Here is a 20,318-nt window from a genome sequence, read left to right as displayed (position 1 = left end):
CACGTCCCACCCCTTCGGCTTCAGGCCCCGCCCCTTCTGGCTTTTCCGGGCCACTCCCAGCCCTATCTCCTCTAGAATCCAAAGCCCTGCCCACCTTACATCCTCACCGTACAGGAGGCCCCACCCACAGCGCTAAACTTCCTGCCACCCACGCTCCCGCCCGCCCGTGGAGTTTGAGGCCCCTCCTACCGTTGTCATCACAGTGCATGCCCCGCCCTCCACCAGTCAGTGGCGTCCTGTTCTCTGCGGCTTCTTTAAGGGGCGGAGTAAGAGGCCACCGTGTTCCAAAGGGCTAGGCGGACTCACCCTGGGTCGTCGAAGTTAGATTGTGGGGCTGAGGGGGTTGGGTCGGCGCACAGGTAGTCACTACTGAGCATGCTCAGTTGAGGGTCCGACTACCGGCTTGGCTCGAGGGATTGTTTTCCCCGTACCCAGCGGAGGGAAAGTGAGGCAGAGTGTCTCCTCGAGATACCATGGAAAAGTATCAGGTGCTGTCCAGGGTTCGTGGGCAGCGGGGTCAAGTCCGAGAGTCACAAAATCAGGGCCAACCTCCATCACAGTCTGACCCCATAATCCCGCAAGTGCCTTTCTCGAAGCCCTTCGCTTCCCAGGGCCTCGGTTTCCCTCTCTAAAATGACAAACCCAATGTGACATCCCCCAATCTCACATCTGGCTGGAGAATGATGCGAGCCCTTCCCTCTTGGTGTCTGTATGCTGGGATCTAGGGACAGCACTGGGAACAAAAAAACATGAATGAATGTTTTGGTTTTTCCCCTTCCTGTAGCTTTTTTTTAAACCGTTATCCATATCAACTTGTAATCATCATGCTAAACAAAGCCAAACATCCATAATCCATTTGGGGGGAATGTGGGCGTAGTTTTTAGGCTACTTCCCACTTATTGGGGCGTTGGTAATCTTATGGGGACGAATGGGTGGGCTTTTTTTTAACTACTTTTTTTCTGACATATCAGCCTCATTAAATGTTAGACTCGCCTAATAAAAGCTTCACTTTCGTGGGTTAGATTTTCCTCACTTTTGCAGGATTCTCTGAGAAGGCTTACAGGCATAGCCAAGCAGATGCACTTTCAGTGGTCAGACACTTTTTAAAAAATTAAATAATAATAATAATATCGTTTCGATGTTGTGGTCTGACCTGCTGCGCTCCAGCAGGCCTGAATAGACTCGCTCCTGAGTTGTTCTCCAAGGACTCCAGGATTCTCTCTATATCCTTCCTGTACTGACTCTAGGTATCTTGTCCCATTCCCCAACCCTGATAACTGTCCCAGCACTCAGAGATCTCAGCCACCCTCAGGCCAACTCTGAGGGTGTGGCTTCCATCACGAGCTCTGGCTCAGACCTCAAAGAGCTATACTTAGGCAAGGACCTTGCTCCCTAGGCTTCAGTGTCTCTCATGTAGATTGTGGGTAGCCAGCACTAGCTCAGGTCTCAGAGCGTGGCTGTGCAGTACTTCCTGCAGTGCTGGGCCCTAAAGGGGGCTGTGACAGCATCAGCTTCACCACTTACGGGGTCTTGCTGGGATGCTCTCTTTGGAGAAGGATGCTGAAAGGTGGTGTCATTGTGGTTTAGAGCCACTAAACCCCTTGTCTCAGGGCAGCTTGCTCTTACTGTCGGGCTGCCCCTCAAGCCCGGAGGACGTTCATGAGGCTGTAAAATAAGCACTCCAGAATGGGTTTTGAAGGAGATTGTATTGGCTCCACCGTGGGGGGCTTCTCAGTCACCTGAGGCCATTTCCCCCACAGCAGAATTGAGAAAAGATGCTTGCTTTGTGGGGCGCAATGTGCTGTCAGCACACACGGGAAATACAGAGCAGTGTGCACTTCCTCAAAGTCTCTCTCTTCCTCGAGGGTAGATTCTGCAAGTGCTCAGTCCTGGGGCCTTAGGAGTAAACCTGGTGGTGCAGGAAATGGAAACTGACACCAAGTATGTGTTAAAGCAGGTAAGGAACAGAGTGAGCCATGGGGTATACAGTTCTGTAGCAGTGGCCCTTCCAGTTCCAGCCCTACCTTGTTAGCTCTCCCAGACTCCCAGCAGGCCCCCAGACAGGCCTGGTTGGGGCAGGCTGTACCATGAAGCTTCCTGGAGTTCTCTGTCTCCCCTCCCCACCCCACCCCCAACACTTTGGTGAAGAGAAATACTAGGTTTTACTCCATTAAGCACAATATTTGTCGGCATGCTCATCTCACCGGACCCATCGACCCTGCCAACCCACAACTACCGCCATTCCATAGCCAGAGACAGTGAGACTCTGGAGTCCCATTCTCGCCCGGGTTGCAGTTTCTGAGGGTTTGAACTTGATAAGTGGTAGCACAGTGCTACTGATTACCGGGGGAGGGGGGGGCAGGATCACGGGGACAGAGCAAAGGGCACATAGCTAGCAAAGGGAGGGGGTGGGGTGAAGGCCCACAGGAGCACCCTAGGGAGGAATGGCTGCTGTGCACACCTTCCTCTGGGGTGGTGGTGACAGGGACCTTGTCGACTGGGGCCTTACCATATCCTGCCAGGCCTCCTGGCGGCCCCAGCCCAACGGGGCTAGGGCTAGAGCGTTTATAACTACTGCTAGTTAGCTGTGGGGTCAGGTGCCTTGTCTCACAGGCCAGTGGCCAAAGTGGCTGCTTTTTTTTTTTTTTTAATCTAGCCACACCGGGCATGTTGGCACACTGCTATCTTCCCTGCGTTTAGGAGGAAGACTAGTAGAGCTTGAGAGTTCAAGGCCAGCTTGGGTTATGTAGTATGACAAGCAAAACGAGCCGCCTGGATCTCTGTGAGTTCGAGGCCAGCCTGGTCTACAGAGCGAGTTCCAGGACAGCCTCCAAAGCCACAGAGAAACCCTGTCTCGAAAAACCAAAAAAAAAAAAAAAAAACGAGCCACCTGGCTTTTCTAAATAGAAATCAGGTGAAGGGTTATAGACAGGAGTCTGCACACCTTTCCAGTCGCATGTGTTTGTAAGAACGGTACTGAAGTGGGTAGCATCTCGAGTACTGACAGTCTCGTGCGTCACCACCACTTCCTCCTCTCCAATCTGATGGCTGTGTCTCCCCGAAACTGGTGTTGCTTCAGGTGCTATGGCTGACCCCGCCTGTCCTCACACATGGCTCCCCAGTATAAACAACTTCTTTATAGTCTTCCCCTCCTGAGCATATAGGACTTCCTTAGAGAAAAAAAATTCACAGAGTAGGACTTCAGAAAATAGTGAAAGATTTTCCTGGTTCAAAAAAATTTTTTGAGGACCTCTCTATGTAGCCCTGGCTGTCCTGGAACTGACTATGTAGACCAGGCTGGCTTCAAATTCACAGAGATCCATCTGTCTGCTTCTTCCTCCGGAGTCCTGGGATTAAAAGCACACAGCACTACGTCACCGAGCTAAATCCTGTCCCCAGCATCACTGGTCCCATTTATTCTTTACATGATTTTAGAGCAAGTGTTTCGTTTTTTGTTTTGGTTTGGTTTTGAGGCAGGATTGGACTAGGTTTTTGTTTTACAAGCTCACAGAGGTCTGCCCCTGCTTCCTAAGCACTGGGATTTTAAGTGCATGCCTAGTGAAGCATGTTACTGTTTGACTAACTTTCCTATAAATGGCGGTGGTGGCAATGATGACACCGGTGTTGGAGGTGGCAGTTGACGTGGCGGTGGTGGCATTGGAGGTGAGGGGGTGGAAAGTGACGACTGAGGGAGTGATCAGGACGGCAGTGATGGTAGCAGCCATTGCTGGCTACACACTGACTAACCGAGCTTGTCTCTCTGCCCTACAGGTGGAGTGTATTGATGAGCATCATGCCAATGAGGCCCTGGAGGAGGTAATAACCAGTGGTTCCCGAGAGGACCAGCACTCAGCAAATACGGGAACTGTGTTTTGTGCCCACTTGCTGAGTGACAGGGTGAAGGGAAGTCTGAAGTGTTCATAAAGGGTCCATGCTTAGGATATCCACTTTTTAATTATCGCTTGGGACATCTGACCCCTAATGGCTACTCTACCACTGACCATGTTTTTTAATTTTATTTATTATTAATGTTGAAGAGGGACAAAAAACAATAGCACAGCTGTATGTAGTGGTCAGAAGACAACGCTGTAGAATCGTTCTCTCCATCTTTATGTGAGTTCTGGGGGTTGAGCTCTGACTATCATGTTTTCTTTTTTTGTTGTTGTTTTGTTTTTTGTTTTTGAGACAGCTCTGGCTGTCCAAGAACTCACCACGTAGACCAGGCTGGCCTTGAACTCAGAGATCCATCTGGGATTAAAAGAGTGTGCCACCATGCCTAGCTTGATTGTCAAGTTTTCAAAGGAAGCACTTATTTACCTGCTGAGCCACTTGCAGACCCCCAATAACCATATTTTTTTTTTTAAAGTTCTTGCTGGATGGTGGTGGCACACACCTTTAATCTCAGCACTCAGGAGGCATGGACAAGCTGATTTCTGAGTTTGATCCCACAGGTGGAGGCCAGCCTGTTCTACAGAGCTAGTTCCAGGACAGCCAAGGCTACACAGAGAAACCCTGTCTGGAAAAAAATTGTCCTTGTTTTCGTTACATTTGTTTTTTTTTTTTTGTTTTTTTGTTTTTGTTTTTTTTTGTTTTTTTCGAGACAGGGTTAGACAGGGTTTCTCTGTGGCTTTGGAGGCTGTCCTGGAACTCGCTTGGTAGTCCAGCCTGGTCTCGAACTCACAGAGATCCACCTGCCTCTGCCTCCCGAGTGCTGGGATTAAAGGCGTGCGCCACCAACGCCCGGCTTTCGTTACATTTGTTTAGTGTGCCTGTGCACATGCGTGACTCGAGGCACACTTGAGGATCTGTTTAGTGTGCGTGTGCACATGCGTGACTCGAGGCGCTCTTGAGGAGTTCAGAAGACAGCTTTGGGGAGCCGGCCGGCTCTCTCCTTGTACCTTTACTCACTGAGCCATCTCATGGTTTCTGGAGATGTTTTTCTTCAGGGTTGGGGCTGCAATTCAGTGGTGGGGTATGCGTCTCAATTGCTCAGAGCCCTGGGTTCTATCCCCAGCACTGGACATTTTTTCCTTCTAGTTATAAAAGAATAGTACAAAGCTTGGGAGACACACAGAGAATATGTCTACAAGGAAAATGTAAACTAGTCAATGAGTTGAGTGTGCTCGTGCACACCCACAGTCCTAGCATCGACCTTGAGTTTGAGGGCAGCCTGGGCTGCATTGTAAGGTTCCGACTCCAGGGCTGAGATGCGACTCCGTGGACAAGCACCAGGCTCAAATACGCAAGGCCTTGGATTTCATTCTCAGCATAGAAGACCAGAAGGCAAGAAGTAGGAGAAGGGAGTAAGGAAGAAAGGCAGAGAGGAAAGTCAGGGAAGGGTAGGACGACAATGGACTGTAAACTGCCCTCACGGAGCCACAAGTGACAGCAGTTACCAGATTTACAGACAGGGGCTATGATGAGCAGCTTCTTTGGGCCTTTCGCACAATCTCCCCTGAGGTGAGAGGTGTCTCCTCCTCCACGGTAGCCACTTGCAGGTTCATTTCCTTCTGGAGTGGCCTGCCCTTGCGCTTTCCCAGCCCACATCTCTTGTTTCATGCACAGTAGCACGGGGCAGAGAAAGACCTAGTCTTAGTTTGACTTGTGGAAAAAGCATGGGAGGTCCCACCATCACGCTGCCTTGTCCGTTCCCATTCCCATCCGCCAGGCCGGGTGCTTTCCCACCCAGCTTCCAGGCAAAGCAGTTGTCTGTCTGGCCATAGTGTCCAGGAGGCCATTTCTGCTGCCTGATGGGGTTGGTTTCCTAAGTACTTTCCCCACAGCACCTTCTCCAGCCCTGCTGGCTCCTCCCCTGGCACCCTCTGGGTCTGCACCTGCTCATTGGTGCTTGGAGGTTGTACTCTGGGCATGCTAGGGAAGGGCTCTATCCCTGAACTTACACCCCAGCCCCGCACCATTTTCATGCATACTTATGAGGCTCAGAAAGGGTGAAGAACAAGTCGTGGTCACACAGCACGATCACCCCGTTCTGGAGACCCACACCAGCCTCCTGGCCTCTCTCCAGCAGGCTGCACAGCCTCCTTGCACCCACATCATGCCACACGCAGAACTGGGGCTCATCTCTTGGTTGGAACTCGTAGCAGAGCAGTACTGGCTGAGACTCTCTGTTCCCTCTTTTGGACAGCTGATGCCCCTGCTGAAGCTCCAGCACCCCAGCATCTCTCTGTACCACGAGATGTTCGTCATGTGGAACAATGAGGTGGGTCGGAGCGCCTACAGCCTGGCGGCTCACAGCATGGAGCACTCTAAGAGGCAGACATTGCCTGGGGCCTGTGCACCATCTCAAGTGATCTCCCAACACCCTCACCACAGGAGGCCGATCAGCCCATTTGACAGAACAGGAAGCTAAGGCTAAGAGTAACCCTCTGGGTGCTTCAGCTAGGAGACAGCTGAAGCAGGAGGTCAGGCCATAGGCTCCAGACTGCATCTTTAATGGTGGGGTTTTGGTTTCTGGGGAAGGGGCTGATACTAGGAGGCTGCCCTTCTGCCCCTCCCCCTATTGTCCCAAAGCTGTGGACTCTACTCCCATGGCTCCAGAACAGTTACTCAATAGGATAGCAGGGTGGGAACATGATTCTCAGTTCACCATGGGGCCTGAGACCCAAGTGCCTCACAGTTAGTGGATCCTGAGTGGCGCTTCCCAGATGTGTGCCGTATTGGCAACAGAACTTCTTGTCTTGGCGCTGAATAGGCCTTTCCTAAAGCACACCTCCGAAGGGGTCAGAGGGGACTGAGGGGCCTCCACTGTGTCCCATCTCTGCATCAGTTTCCCTGCTGGACTGACAACTCAGGGCTGGGGGGCGCTCACTACATGTACCCTCAGAAGTTTCCCAAGCACCCTGATGCTTTCAAAGAGGACATTTCATTGGAGGAAACAGAGCTGGCCACTAGCCACATACTGGGCCCTGAGCAGGGTGGGATCCTCAGAGTAGCTCCCAGTCTTGAGGACAGTTCCACAAAGGGCTCTGTGTGTGCAGAGACCAGGAACAACTGCAACTTTCAGGAACGGCCAAATAACAAGGCCTAGTATGGTATGGCATAGGAATGGGGACAAGAGAATGCGGGATCCCCACTGGGCAGGGCGACCATTGCTACCACACTGGGCAGGGCAACCATTGCTACCACACAATGGCCGTTGGAAGGTGACCTGGAGCAAGTGGCCCTACACAGTCCCCAGGCCCAGGCTTTGCACATGGTTAAGGGGCTTTGTGTTCTGACAGATCTCCTCTCTGTTCCTCTGCCTGGTGATGGACTATACCACCCAAGGAACCTTCCAGAATGTAATAGAGAATAAGAGGAAGATAAAAGAGAGTATTGACTCCCAGGTAAGAGACACTCTGGGCCACCAGGTCTTAGAGCCACCTAAAGTCATACCCCTGAAGGCCCCTGCAGTAGGAGACAGAAGAACTGAAGGTCTGGCCTTAGTTTTCCCTTACATGTGTGGAGACATTATACCACTATATGCACATATCTCAGTTGCATATCTTGACGCACTGCAAGTGTGCACATACCACTAGCAGCCCCAGCCACCACCCTATCCTAAGGGTTAGGCATCCTTGGGACTCAAAAGGTTCCAAGGCAAAAGCAACTGCTGGGGTTCCACCTCCAGAGACTAGAATGCACTTCCTAAAATTCATCCAGATGAATTCTGTGTGTGGCTCAAATCTGGACACACGTTGTCCACTCAGCCCCAAACCTCTGAGGTCTAGCCATGCCCTGATTATTCTTTGTTCATGGCAAGGCAGTGCTCAGTGGGTCTACCTCTCCTGCACTGAGGAACCTTCGGTCATTCCCAGTTGAGGACTGCAGCATAAGGCTGCCAGGAGCATTCTGGAAGGGCTAGTGTTTCTTGCCTAATCGTCTAGGACTGGGTTGCTGGGTTGGAGAGCAGGGGATGTGGCTTCAGTAGGCATTCTATAAGAAGCTGGTTGGTCAGGGTTTACTTTCTCCAGAAACAAAGGGCTCCCTTTCCATATAGCCCTCTGGCCAGTTATCACTGGCCTCTTTTTCCCTGTGAAGAGTTCAGGGGGTAGTGACTTTTTGTTGTGATTTCAATTTGCACCTCCCTATTGGTAGACCTGGCAAGCACATCTTTTTTTTTTTTTTTTTTTTTTTTTTTTTTGGTTTTACGAGACAGGGTTTCTCTGTATTGTTTTCGAGGCTGTCGGTCCAGCCCAACCTGGAACTCACAGCGATCCGCCTGCCTCTGCCTCCTGAGTGCTGGGATTAAAGGCCTCCAAAACCACATCCAGCAACATTTGGGCCATTCAGAGTTCTTCTGTGCCCATTCAAATTGGTTCTTTTTTTTCTTGTTGATTTGTAGACATTCTTTACATAAGGTACACATCAGTGTCCATATATCTCTACCCAGTCTGAGGATTACCAGTTAATTTGTTTGATACCACCTTGTGGTAGGCAATTCTTGGTGTAATGGAGGCCAGTTGATGGATGTCCTCCCTGTAGTCAGGGTCTTTTGGTCTTGGCTTAGGCCGCCTTCCCTATCCCAGGTCACAAGTTCAGTTTTCTTCTAGAATTTTGTAACATTCTCTTTTGCCTTTGGGCCTAGTGCCCTTCCAAGATGATCTGAACATACTTTCCTCTGAGAATTTCTGTGCTTCCTCAGGCCAGACACCATCTCCCTAAGAGGCTCAGAGAGGGTGTGTGGCTCATTCCATTGCCTGCACCTCAGGGGCAAGCTCTGGAATGAGCTTGAATCTCTGTCACTGGTAGAAATCTGGGAAGACAGAGATATTCACAGAACCATTAAGTGAGTTCCTCTATCAGGATAGGGGCCACAGAGGGAGGATGCAGGCTTCCTGCTGCCCAGCCAGTCTCGGGCATTTCAGATGTGGGCTCCAGGAGTCCTAGGCACACTGTTTGAAAATGGTAGCCCTGAGCACTAGGTGTATTTTGTTACTCCCATGGTGTTCACAGGCTCTTTTTACTCTGACAGCAGAAAGTACAAGCTCTGACAGGCACTGCAGGCTTAAGCATCTGTAGTGTCCACAGTGACCACCTTCCACGAGCAGCATGGTCCACAGAGTGGCCACTAGGGACCCCAGGGCACCCAGCATGTCACTGTCTCACTGACTGCTTGTATGATCATACACAGCCCTGCAGAGACCTCCTTAGGGAGTTCCCAGGACCCTTCTAATGCTACAACCCTTACTTCTTCCTCAGTGGACGTATACCATGCTGAACCAGGTGTTGGATGCCATCCAGTACCTACACCAACTGAACATCATTCACAGGTGATGCAGCCTCTTCTAGAGACTGGCCAAAACTCCCTTGGCATCTGTGCCAAGGCCCTGAGACCAGATCTGGGCAGGTGGGGCATCTTCTGTGAACTCCCCTTCCTCTTATCTGAGAGAGCAGGGCACCTGCCCATGAAGCCTCTGGGCACCTGACTCACCCCAAAGGCACAGGGCTATGGGAGTGTGGGGGCTGGGCGGGGTGGTTCTAAAGGGCAAGGGAGCAGAGATAAGATGCCAAGGAAGAGAGGTGAGACTCATATAGCGGCACAGTCCCTGGACAGGTCAGTATGAGCTGCTGCAATCCAGGCCTAGCCTTTGACCCCTGCACCCAGCTTCAGGCCCATGATCTACAGTGGAAAGATATGGGGAATAGCTTCCAGCAATGTGGGCCATATGTGTAAAGAGAATGGGTGCCCATGTTAATTGCCACCACATAACAAGTACAGAATAATGGATACCTTCTCTAGTGAGGGACCTAGGTGTTTGGGTGTTTATACTTAACAGTGGCGGGGGGGGAGGGTCCGCTTTCCCTAATGTACAGCAACTGAGAAGTCATGGTTGTTTTTTTGTTTTATTTATTTAACCTGCCAACCATAGTTTCCCCTCCCTCGCCTCTCCTGTCCCCTCCCCCCACCTCCTTTTTTTTTTTTTTTTTTTTTTTTTTGGTTTTTCGAGACAGGGTTTCTCTGTAGCTTTGGAGGCTGTCCTGGAACTCACTTTGTAGACCAGGCTGGCCTCGGGTAAGGTCTCCCATAGGGAGTCAACAAAGCCTGGCATACCAAGTTGAGGCAGGACCAAGTTTGTCCCCCCTGCATCAAGGTTGAGGAATGCATCCCCCTATAGGGAATAGGTTCCAAAAAGCCAGATCATGCACCAGGGACAGATCCTGGTCCCACTGATAGGGGTCCCACAAACAGACCAAGCTAAACAACTGCTACCCACATGCAGAGGGCCTAGACTGGTCCTATACAGGCCCCCTTGCTATCTGCCTAGCTGTCAGCTCTGGCTGGCTGTCTCCGTGAGTTTCCCCATCACCCACCCCACCGCCCTGTTGCTCATGTCCCTCCTCCCCCTCTTTGACTGGACTTCTGGAACTCAGCCCAGTGCTTGGCTGTGGATCTCCGCTTCTGCTTCCATCAGTTACTGGATGAAGGCTCTATGATGACAATTAGGGTAGTCACCAATCTGATTACAGGATAAAGCCCGTTAGGCACCCTCTCCATTATTGCTAGGAGTCTTAGCTGGGGTCATCTTTGCAGATTCCTGGTTGGCATCAGGTTTCTCCCTAATCACGTAAGGGCCCTCTCTATCAAGATATCTCTTTCATGCTCTCCGTCTTTGTCTCTCCCAACTCAACTATCCCGATCCCTCATGCTAGAAGTCATGTTTTTATTAAGAAACAATTATTATTTATCAAGTGGGCCAAGCAGGGCATTTTCTTGTAGAATGAAAAGGGCTGGAACTGGGTTGGAGAGCAGGCTTAAGACTTAGGCATGTGTTAGCCCTACCCAGGCAGCTGCATGGCACCAGAGGTCTCTGCTTTTGGTTGCAGGAACCTGAAGCCCTCCAACATTGCTCTTATCAATGACAACTACTGTAAACTGCAGGACCTGAGCTGCGAGGCACTGATGACCCATGAAGCCAAGTGGAATGTCCGAGCAGAAGAAGGTAGTTGGGGGGAGGAGGGGTTGGAATGAGTGGCAAGGGAGGTGGTGGCTCTTGGCATCAAGAGGGCAATGGCTGCTCTTTGGGCTGGGTTCTTTGGCTCAGAAGGTCCAGAGACCTCCTACCTAGGGCATAACACAGTAGACATGTCGCTGTGGGTAAGGTGCAGGGTTCAGAGGACGCTCATGTGAAAGAGAGCCCTGGGAACAAAGCGATGGCTGTGGTTCCCTAAAGATTCTTGTGGGGAAGACAGCACCCAAAAAGGACAGAAGCTACATTTTGGGGGTACAGAAGTCTGCTGGGATGTAAGCACTGACAATGCATGTTACACAGAGGCCTGAAATAGCACAGGAAACGAAAGATAAAGAGTGGAGTATCAAGCCTGTGACAGCTGTCCCAGATAGAGAAACTTGGGAAGAGAATTCAGAATCCTGTGGGGGCAGTGGGTTCTCCTTGGCACACAGCATGGGTGGGTGAGTGGATGAATGGGCAGATTGATGGATGGGTGGGCTGGTGATTAGGTGGGCACATGGAAGGGTTGTGTGGAGGTGTCAATGGTTGTGTGTATTGGAGTTTGGCCCTTTGCTGGGAAATAGAGGAGACTACCTGGGTCCTGGCACACTCATAGAACAGGAAAAGGTCCCTATACGTCCACGTCTTTCTACAGGGCTTAGGTTTAGGAACATGACAGGGCAGCCAGAACTTTGCCACGAGGTCCTGACATTTAGAGGGGATAAGCTTTTCAAAGAGTCACTCTTTATCTTTTCTGGAATACGTCTCTCCCATATCCTGCCTGCTGCCATAGATAGGCAGACATTAAAGCCAGCCTGGCAGACACCTGCCCAGATGAACAAGCCTCTCTGGTAAAGTTAAGGTCTGTTAGAACAGTCACCTCACTGCCTACAGCTTGCAATTCTCATCTCACCCAAGGAGGGTGCCTGAAGGGCTCCTGACTGCAGCCCTTGCAAAGGAATACTAAAATGGGGACAATGCAGCTGAGTGTGGTGGAGCAAGCCTTAAGTCTCAGCACTGGGAGGCGGAGGGAGAAAGATCGGGAGCGGCAGTGCTTCAACAGGTTTGCATAGGACTCAGTGAGTCTCCTACTTTAATCCTGTCCACAGACCCCTGCCAGAAGTCCTGGATGGCTCCTGAAGCTCTCAAATTCACTTTCACCTGCAAATCTGACATCTGGTCCCTGGGCTGCATCATCCTAGACATAGCCACTTGCTCCTTCCTGAACGTGAGCTTCCTGTGGGGAAGCCACCTGTTCCCATCCCATTTACCAGGCCATCCTGACCTTCTCTACAGTATGCTCACTTTCCTCAGGCCCCTGCCTCAGCGCTTGCTCAGTCTGGTGAGGGAGCATTGACAGCAGCAATCATCTTCCTGGCTAAGAATAGCCCAGGTCAGATGCCCTCTTTCCTCAAAGGACACAGAAGCCATGTGCCTTCGGAAGACCATCCGCCATCACCCAGGCAGCTTGAAGCCCATCCTGAAGACCATGGAGGAGAAGCAGGTCCCCGGTGTAGAGATCTTCTGTTTGCTTCTGCCCTTCATGTTGCATATGAACCCCTCACATCGACTAGCCATCAAGTGAGCTCAAGGCTGGGTCCTCTTTTAACCCGTCATACGCAGAGCTCTCCTGACCTGTGCACACACATTCCTCAGCTACCTGGCAGTCACTAATCCTGAATACATGCTTGGTTTTTCTGTTTTTTAGATTGGGTCTCGCTCTGTGGGCCAGGCTGGCAGTGAATCCATAGTTATCCTCCTGCCTCAGCTTCCTGACTGCTGGAATTTTGTCTCTGAAGAAGAGATGCAAGCAGCCCTACTTTCCCATTGGGTGCAGGAGAACAACTTCAAGGACACGTTATTTCATGAGCCCAGGAAAAGTTTCTACTCTAACAATGTCAATCAGAAAGCCTGTTCATGTTTTTGTTGTTGTTATTTTTAAGATTTTATTATGTATACAGTGCTCTGCCTACATGTTTGCCTACAGACCAGCAGAGGGCACCACATCTCATTACAGATGGTTTTGAGCCACCATGTGGTTGCTGGGAATTGAATTCAGGACTTCTGGAAGAGCAGCCAATGCTCTTAGCCTCTGAGCCATTTCTTTAGTCCTGTTTTTGGGGTTTAGAGATAAGAGTTTCTCTGTGTAACAGCCCTAGCTGTTCTGGAACTCACTTTGTAGACCAGGCTCACCTCAAACTCAAGAGATCCACCTGCCTCTGTCTCCTAAGTACTGGAATTAAAGGAATACACCACCACTGCCCAATGTTCGTATTTTTAAGGAAGAAGGGGGCATGAAGGCAAAAGTGGCCTTCCACAGAGGGAGTCCTGTGACTTCACAGAGTAGATAGATCCCTAGAAGTGGAACTACAAAGTTGTTTACTAGGTACACATGACACAGAGAGCCCCTACCCACCAGGAAGGCTGGTGTTCAGTATCTGTCACTATGGGAAGCCATCTGTACTCTCTGCCCCTCTGCCAGGGATGTGGTCCAGATCACCTTCATGAGCACCTCCTTCAGAAACTCCTGCGCTGCTCTGAAAATGTACCGGCAGGAGGTTCCCATTTTCATCATTGATGTGCTACTAGAAGGAAACATTTCCAACATTCTAGGTGACAGTGGGGACACAGGACAGTGGAGACACAGTGGGAGCTACTGTGGCCTTGCCATTACTTTTAGAGGTTTGGTGTCTTTGTGCCCCACCCCCACCCCACTCACTGGACAAATCCCCTATATAGTTAAGACCTGGCATTACCCATATTCTCCAGAGTCCTATGCCCTCTGGCTTCATGCCCTAGACACCCAGCGACTTCCTCACTTAGGCTGTGTGCTTCCTATGTGCCAGAGTGTATGGCAGCTGACACTATGGCTCAGGGGTAGGATCCCAGAGGCTTGGATTTGATTTTAGGTGAGTCCCCAGGTCTGAGCAACCCTCCTCTGAAAAGTGAGGCTAGGAGTGCTGCCTTGTAGCCTGACTGATACAAGGTTAGGGATTGCACCCCCATGACTTGGCCCTCAGTAGGGTTTCCTATATCCTCTTATTCCTGCAGATGTCATGCAGAACTTCTCCACCCAACCAGAGATCCAGCTCAGGATCCTTAACAAGCTTCTGACAATGGCAGACGAAGAGCTAGGTAAAGGTTCTACAATTTTCCCAGAAGCTCCTGGGAAAGGCTGGGAGGTGGAAATGGAGCAGTATAGATGGAAATGGGAACTGACAGCCTTTCAGTATAGGCTCTTCTGGCAGTGCTGCTAACTAGAATTCTTCCTGATCCCATGCTTACTAGCAGAGGACAGTAGAAGAGAGCCTGACTTCACTGCATTATTTCAGCAGGTCAACAGGAAACTCATCTAGCATTAGGGAGGCTGAGGCAAGGGGATTGATACCTGGACAGCTTGATCTATAGGGAGACAAGGCCTTGTTTAAAAAAAAAAAAGGATGGATCATTTTTAGGGGGTTGTAGTGATACCAGAGATTGACTGAGACTTATACAATGTTAGTTAACTGCTTCATTGCTGAACTACCTCCCCAGCTCTTTGGGATTTTTTATTGTTGTTGTTATTGTTTTCAAAGTTTAAGAAAGGGTCTTATTAAGTTGCCCATGCTGGTCTCGCACTCACTGTACAGTCCAGAAAGTCCTTGAACTTGTGATCCTTCTGCCGCTAGAGTCCTACAATTACAAGTGTGCACCATCACACCTGTTGAAGAGACTCATCCATCTGTCCCACCATCTCTCTATAGTTGGTATCTGAGTTGCGTATTTTTCACTTTTATAAACAGCACCATGATTGATCATCTGGCATACTGGCCACCTGAAATGTGCCCATATGTGCACATATGTTAGATAAACCTCTGGTATCAGAATGTAAGTGCTACATTCCATCCTCCCTAAGCACACCAACTTGCCTTCCTACCAGCTCTTTCCCAGCATTACCTCTGATGGGAGTTTAAATGTCTCTCCTGCTCAAATATCATACTGTATGCTATCCATACCCCTCCCTCCAACCAGTTCATCCTCCCTCCCTTCCTCCATCCTTTCCTTTCTGCAATCTTCCATCTGTTCATCCACCCATCTTATCCATCCGTCTACCCACCTGTCTACCTGTCTAGTCACAAAACACATCCAAAGGACACTAAAGATCTATCCTGGTGGTCAGGACAGTGGAGGTCACATGGAGGCTGAGGTGTGACTCCTAATGAGTTAACAGACCCCTCATATTGGCCATTACTCTCCCAAAGTCCCTTTTATAGATAAACTGTGACCAAGATAAAGCCCAGGACAAGATAGATCTTGCCCAACAGTGGGCCCCACCAACCACCCTGGAGCTGCCTCTTCCTCAGCCTTGTCAGAGAGGACTTCCTGTAGCTAGTGTTCCTGAATCTGATGTCCCTATCACAAGCCAAGTCGCAAGACAGTCACAGCCACAGGCCCAGGGTCAGACAGCTGGGTTTACATAGCCATTTAATGCTGAATACTCATCACTGACTCTCCGCTTCGTCATCTGAAAGTGAGGGCTGAGAAGAAAGACCTGCTTCATGAAGCTGCTCAAAGTATATGCCTTGGCAGAGCTGGGCATGGAGTCATTGTGCCTGTGGTCTTTTATTCAGGAGGCTGAGGCAGGAGAACCACTAGAGCCCAGGAACTCCAAGTTAGCCTGGACAACACAGAATGTGACCCTTGGCAGATGGTCTGCTCCATGAACTCTGAACTCATGGGCTGATCATCCTTCTCTGCCCTTGCATCCACCCACCTGGATCCTCTGTATTCACTAGTGGGCTCCCAGCAGCCTCTGGGCATCAGGTCTGGGTCACAGCCCAGCCGCTCCTGTGCCTCACTTGCCCTGTGTATCTACAGGCCTGCCATGGCCCACTGCGATGCTGGAGGAGTTGCTCGCCGTCATGAAGCAACACGAGAGGATGTTGGACATTGTGCTCAGTACCTGCTCCCTGCTGCTGCGTGTTCTCGGCCAAGGTAGGCTCCAGAATGGGCAGAGAAGCCCTACCCTGAGTCCTCTGCCTCACCAGCTCCTCCAACTTCCCACCCATCCCTGGAATCTGTCTTTCCAATCTACTGTCCCCTTCTGTGCCTATGTGACTCCATCACAGAGTGATAGAGGGCATAATTAATGTCTGCCTACACCAGGTCTACATGGGGCTTGACCCAGCCAGCTGGAACCCTTGATAAGCTTGCCTCGCTCAGCTATTCACCAGCTACGTTATAAGAGCTGGACAGGATGGTCTAGGGGGCTTTCCTGCACAGGAGAGGCTTGGAGGGTGTGGCTGCCAGGAAGGGACAGCACTGCACTCAAGTCCTCAGTAGAAAGAAGCCTCTGCCGCTGAGCTCCCCCAGCTCTCAGGACAGGAAGAAAACTAGCTACATTTTTAAGCCTGAAGCATCTAGTTACCCCTTACTCTTCTAGTCTTAATACTGAGGGCTTAACCACCACACAGACTGTATCTTTTCTCAGGGGTGGGGAGTAATCAAATCCAGGCTTTCTTGCATACTAGATAAGCACTCTACCACTGGGCAAGAGCCCATAAATTTATACTAAATGTTCATGCCCCATCATTGGCAAGGACCAGCAAGATCTTGGAGGTCAGAACTGGAAACCCCCCATATTTACAAAGACTTGCCCGGTACCTAGAGAATAGGCAGATCTGTTTCTTTTAATCTGTAGAGGGATGCTGTCCCTGCTAGGGAGGGAGGAAACTCGTCTACCTCAGAGCCCCAACTGTAGGTTTAACCCATGTTCTTCCTCTGGTCCAATCAGCACTGGCACAAGACTCAGAAGCTGAGATCCCAAGGGGCAGTTCTATCATCTCCTTCCTGATGAATGCCTTGAGGAGCCACTCTGACTCTGAGAGGCTCATCACCATGGTCTACAACCTGTTCACCATCATCTCCAGCCAAGGTGAGTGTGCCCTTCCTTTCTGTTCTAAATATCCAGGGACAGAACAGAGGCCTTGGCAGGAGAGGGACTCATTCCTAAGATGGATAGACATACTATTCTTTGCTCTCAATGGCAGACATGGGCACTGCTTGGAAGCTGAGGGCAGTGGCCAAGAATCAGATGGCTGGCCAGTAAGGCTAGGCACTGGGTGATTCCAGGTCTTTGACCTCTCACGCACACTAAGCCCACTTGGGTGAGAGAGGTATTAAAGGCAGGCATAAAGTAGACCCGACAGACAGACTAGGTATTGTATCTGCCCACTGGGAAAAGGCAGTGCTGGGGAAGGCTTCTTGGATACCTTTCTTTCAAATGCTTGTGGCTGTCCACAGGGTTGCTCTCTGAAGAGCTGGAGGAACAGGGGTTGTTTCAGCTTGCCCACGAGCACCTAGACCACTTCCAGGAGGACAGGGACATCTGCCTCGCCATCCTGAGCCTGCTCTGGTCCCTCCTGATAGATGGTGAGGCCCTCCCTCCACAAGACCCACTGCATGAGACCCACTAAAGCAGTGGCTCTCAACCTGTGAATGGCAACCCCTTGGGGGTCGAATAACCCTTTCACAGAGGTCACCTAAGACCACCAGAAAACAGATACTACATTATGATTTGTAACAGTAGCAAAATTAGTTGTGATATAGCAACACAATTTTATGGTTGTGAATAACTACAACACAAGGAACTGTATCAAAAGGTCACAACATTAGGAAGGTTGAGAACCACTGTGCCAGAGCCTCTGTATCGCAGTTCTGTTGCAACCTCCAAGTTAAGAACTGCTGCTCTATCCCTTAAGCATAGGAGGGCAAGCCCAGCCCCTGTGGAGCTCTCCTAAGAGCCCAGCACATGGGCACAGTGAGACAGACCCAAGAGAGGTAAAAAAGGAAGGCCTTCAGGATGCTGAGTAGGCAGCCCCTGGCTTTAGAGGCCAGCCAGAACTTGATGCTCTATCTTGGTTTTTGGTTTAGGATGGGTTTCCGAGGCCTGTCCTCCCCCTCTTCTAGATACTGTCTTGCCCTAGGAAAGAGGGTCCAAGACAGGGCAACCCCAGAGAACTGCAGAGACCCTGCTGACACAAGTGCACAAAGTCCTCGTCTCCCCTGATGACTACTGCAGACTCTGGCATTGGAGAGCCCCAGTTCCCATCTCTGAGAACATCTGTTCCCTTGGTTCTCCTGTTGTTCTTGGTGGAAGGGGAGCAGTATGAAGGGGAACATATACAGCAGGTTACTTCTGTTCACACCTGGCCTGGGGTCTCCCATCTTTGTCCTGGTTCTAGCTGCCAATGTGGACAAAGAGCCTTTGAAGAAGCTCTCAGCCATGGTCATTTGGGTGCTAGCCATGTACCCTGAAGACGTGGAAATAGCTGAAGCTGGCTGTGCTGTGCTCTGGCTGCTGTCCTTGTTGGGTGAGCAGCCTGAGGTCTTGGTAAAGGGGAGGGTGACCCTGGACACATAAGGCAACAAGGCTTGTGTTCTGCAGGCTGCATAAAGGAGAGTCAGTTTGAGAAGGTGGTAGAGCTGTTTCTGAGAAGCATCCAGCTATGCCCTGGCAGAGTATTGCTGGTGAACAATGCTTGCCGTGGCCTGGCCAGCCTTGCAAAGGTGTCCGGTAAGTCTGGGACAAGACAGGCTGCCAACATGGAGGTGGAACAAAAGCTAGCTACTTCCAGTGATGTCTACCAGGTGACCATAAACTAGAACAGGAAAAACCAGCCTTCAGGAAACACCACTGGGAAGTCTCTGTTGGTGTTTTGGGACCACCTCCCGCCTATACACACATCTCACAGCTGCATAGATTTCCTACATATAGGTCTGTCTCCAAGTCCAGGCTTATGCCAGGTCTCACACTAAGCATTGGCACAATTGTCCTTTGTAGAGAACCCTGGGCCCAGGAATAAACCATGGTCACCAGCAGTGAATGGTAGGGATGCTCCCACCCTGGGCCTATTACGGTCTATCTTCTTTGCTCCAAGAGCTGCCTCCTTGTTTTCACTCCTGGGTTCTACTCATGCCATTCTACGGCTACCCAAGCTGGTGGGTCCTCCTGGAAGTAGTTGGGAATCTTAGCTCCCCCTGACTTATCCCTGACACTTTGTATAAAGCACCCTGTGGGGAGGGTTCAGTACCCTTGAACCCTGTTAATTGCTGCAGGGCAGCAGGGTCACCTACACAGGAGACCCCTCTCCACAGTGACATACCACAGCCTCAATTTCTCTGAAGGGAAGAGGAACCCAAGTGCTGTATTTCTCTTGGGCATGAGGCTTACTGCCAGCAGGTGCAAAGCTATGCTGTGGAGAGGTAAAATGGTACAATCACCTCTTCTAACATTTTACACAGAGCAGGGGTCAGCCCTGACTTCAGGAGCTTCCTTCATAGAAGACTGGGTAGGATTCATGGCCAAAGAGAGCTCTCCCAGCCACCCTACGGCCATAGTGCTACTTCCCAGGGACACTGGGCACAGGGGGCTGAGAAGGGCAGCTGCAAAGGGGGCTATTCTAGATTATGCTAAAAAACCAAACTCCCTTGCCCCCCTCTCCCAGAACTGGTGGCCTTCCGAGTGGCAGTACTGGAAGAGGGCAACAGTGGCCTTTACCTCCTCCAAGACATCTACCAGCTCTACAAGGATGACCCTGAGGTGGTTGAAAACCTCTGCATGCTGTTGGCCCACCTGGCTTCCTACAGTGAGGATCCTTTCCTTGTCCTCTCCCTGGCAGGAAGGGAAGGAGCCCCAGAGCCTGTTCTCAAACCCCCGTGACTTCCCATTCACTCACTCCAAGCAAAAGTGGCACCTGAGGACCTTATCTGGCTGGTGGGCGGGGATTCTGAGCCTCACACCTTCTCTGCTCCACTGCAGAGGAGATCCTGCCAGAGCTGGAGTCTGGAGGCATCAAGGACCTAGTCCGTGTGATCCGGGGGCGCTTTACTTCTAGCCTGGTAAGTCATGGCGACACCTCTATCTATCAAGCCAGAACACTTGAGTGGACTGACACAGAGCTCCATGTGGTGCTTTTCTACTACTCTCTTCCTGTGGCCGGGCTGAATCCAATCCCAAGGTGGAAGGGCGGTTAGACTATCCAGTTGGTGTTACATCATCAAAGTAATCGCTTCTGGACCCTGAAGCCACTGTAACAAATGGTTCCTCCTTCCAGGAGCTGATTTCTTATGCTGACACGGTACTTCAGGCACTGGAGGCAGCTGCACACCCCAAGCCCCAGGAGAAGCAGCTCAAACCTGCTTCAGAGCCGGAAGCCCCCAAGGATTCCTCCCCACATCAGGAAGATCCTTTCTTCCAGCCCTGAGATGCTGCCCTTCTGGTCCTGGAAAATATCACCAGGACCAGTGTTGTGTTTTGCACTCCACAGTGACTAATAAAGAAGCCCTAAGTTGTTCATGGCGTGCCTGGCCATGGCGTCAGTGGTC

At 50.7% G+C, this 20,318-nt stretch overlaps 1 protein-coding gene across 2 annotated transcripts; it reads left to right on the top strand.

Moving 5' to 3' along the window:
- The first annotated feature begins 268 nt into the window (after positions 1 to 268).
- Stkld1 (serine/threonine kinase like domain containing 1) lies at positions 269 to 20,287 on the top strand. 2 transcript variants are annotated; one of them, XM_040745171.1, is made up of 19 exons: positions 269 to 488; positions 1,871 to 1,957; positions 3,772 to 3,816; positions 6,146 to 6,220; positions 7,242 to 7,346; positions 9,202 to 9,272; positions 10,828 to 10,943; positions 12,062 to 12,180; positions 12,370 to 12,533; positions 13,435 to 13,565; positions 14,004 to 14,087; positions 15,810 to 15,926; positions 16,726 to 16,866; positions 17,235 to 17,363; positions 18,176 to 18,304; positions 18,379 to 18,507; positions 19,439 to 19,579; positions 19,753 to 19,832; positions 20,048 to 20,287. In XM_040745171.1, exons 1-19 carry the CDS (start codon positions 474 to 476, stop codon positions 20,195 to 20,197), a joined length of 2,028 nt encoding a protein of 675 aa, XP_040601105.1. In that variant the 5' UTR covers positions 269 to 473; the 3' UTR covers positions 20,198 to 20,287. The 2 variants fall into 2 exon arrangements, with proteins under 2 accessions (XP_040601105.1, XP_040601106.1); XM_040745172.1 differs by lacking the exons at positions 12,062 to 12,180; positions 12,370 to 12,533; positions 13,435 to 13,565.
- Positions 20,288 to 20,318: the final 31 nt, after the last annotated feature.

Source organism: Mesocricetus auratus, unplaced genomic scaffold, assembly GCF_017639785.1.
Source record: "Mesocricetus auratus isolate SY011 unplaced genomic scaffold, BCM_Maur_2.0 Super-Scaffold_100004, whole genome shotgun sequence".
Lineage (NCBI taxonomy): Eukaryota > Metazoa > Chordata > Mammalia > Rodentia > Cricetidae > Mesocricetus > Mesocricetus auratus.
The sequence above is the reverse complement of the archived record's forward strand: the minus strand, read 5'-3'. Positions and strand labels throughout refer to the sequence as shown.

Excerpts from the sequence above, each read along its gene's own strand:
- Stkld1 (XM_040745171.1), top strand. Across the intron at positions 12,181-12,369 it reads CCACTTGCTCCTTCCTGAAC|GACACAGAAGCCATGTGCCT; the intron begins GTGAGCTTCCTG and ends CTTTCCTCAAAG. Across the intron at positions 16,867-17,234 it reads CACCATCATCTCCAGCCAAG|GGTTGCTCTCTGAAGAGCTG; the intron begins GTGAGTGTGCCC and ends GGCTGTCCACAG.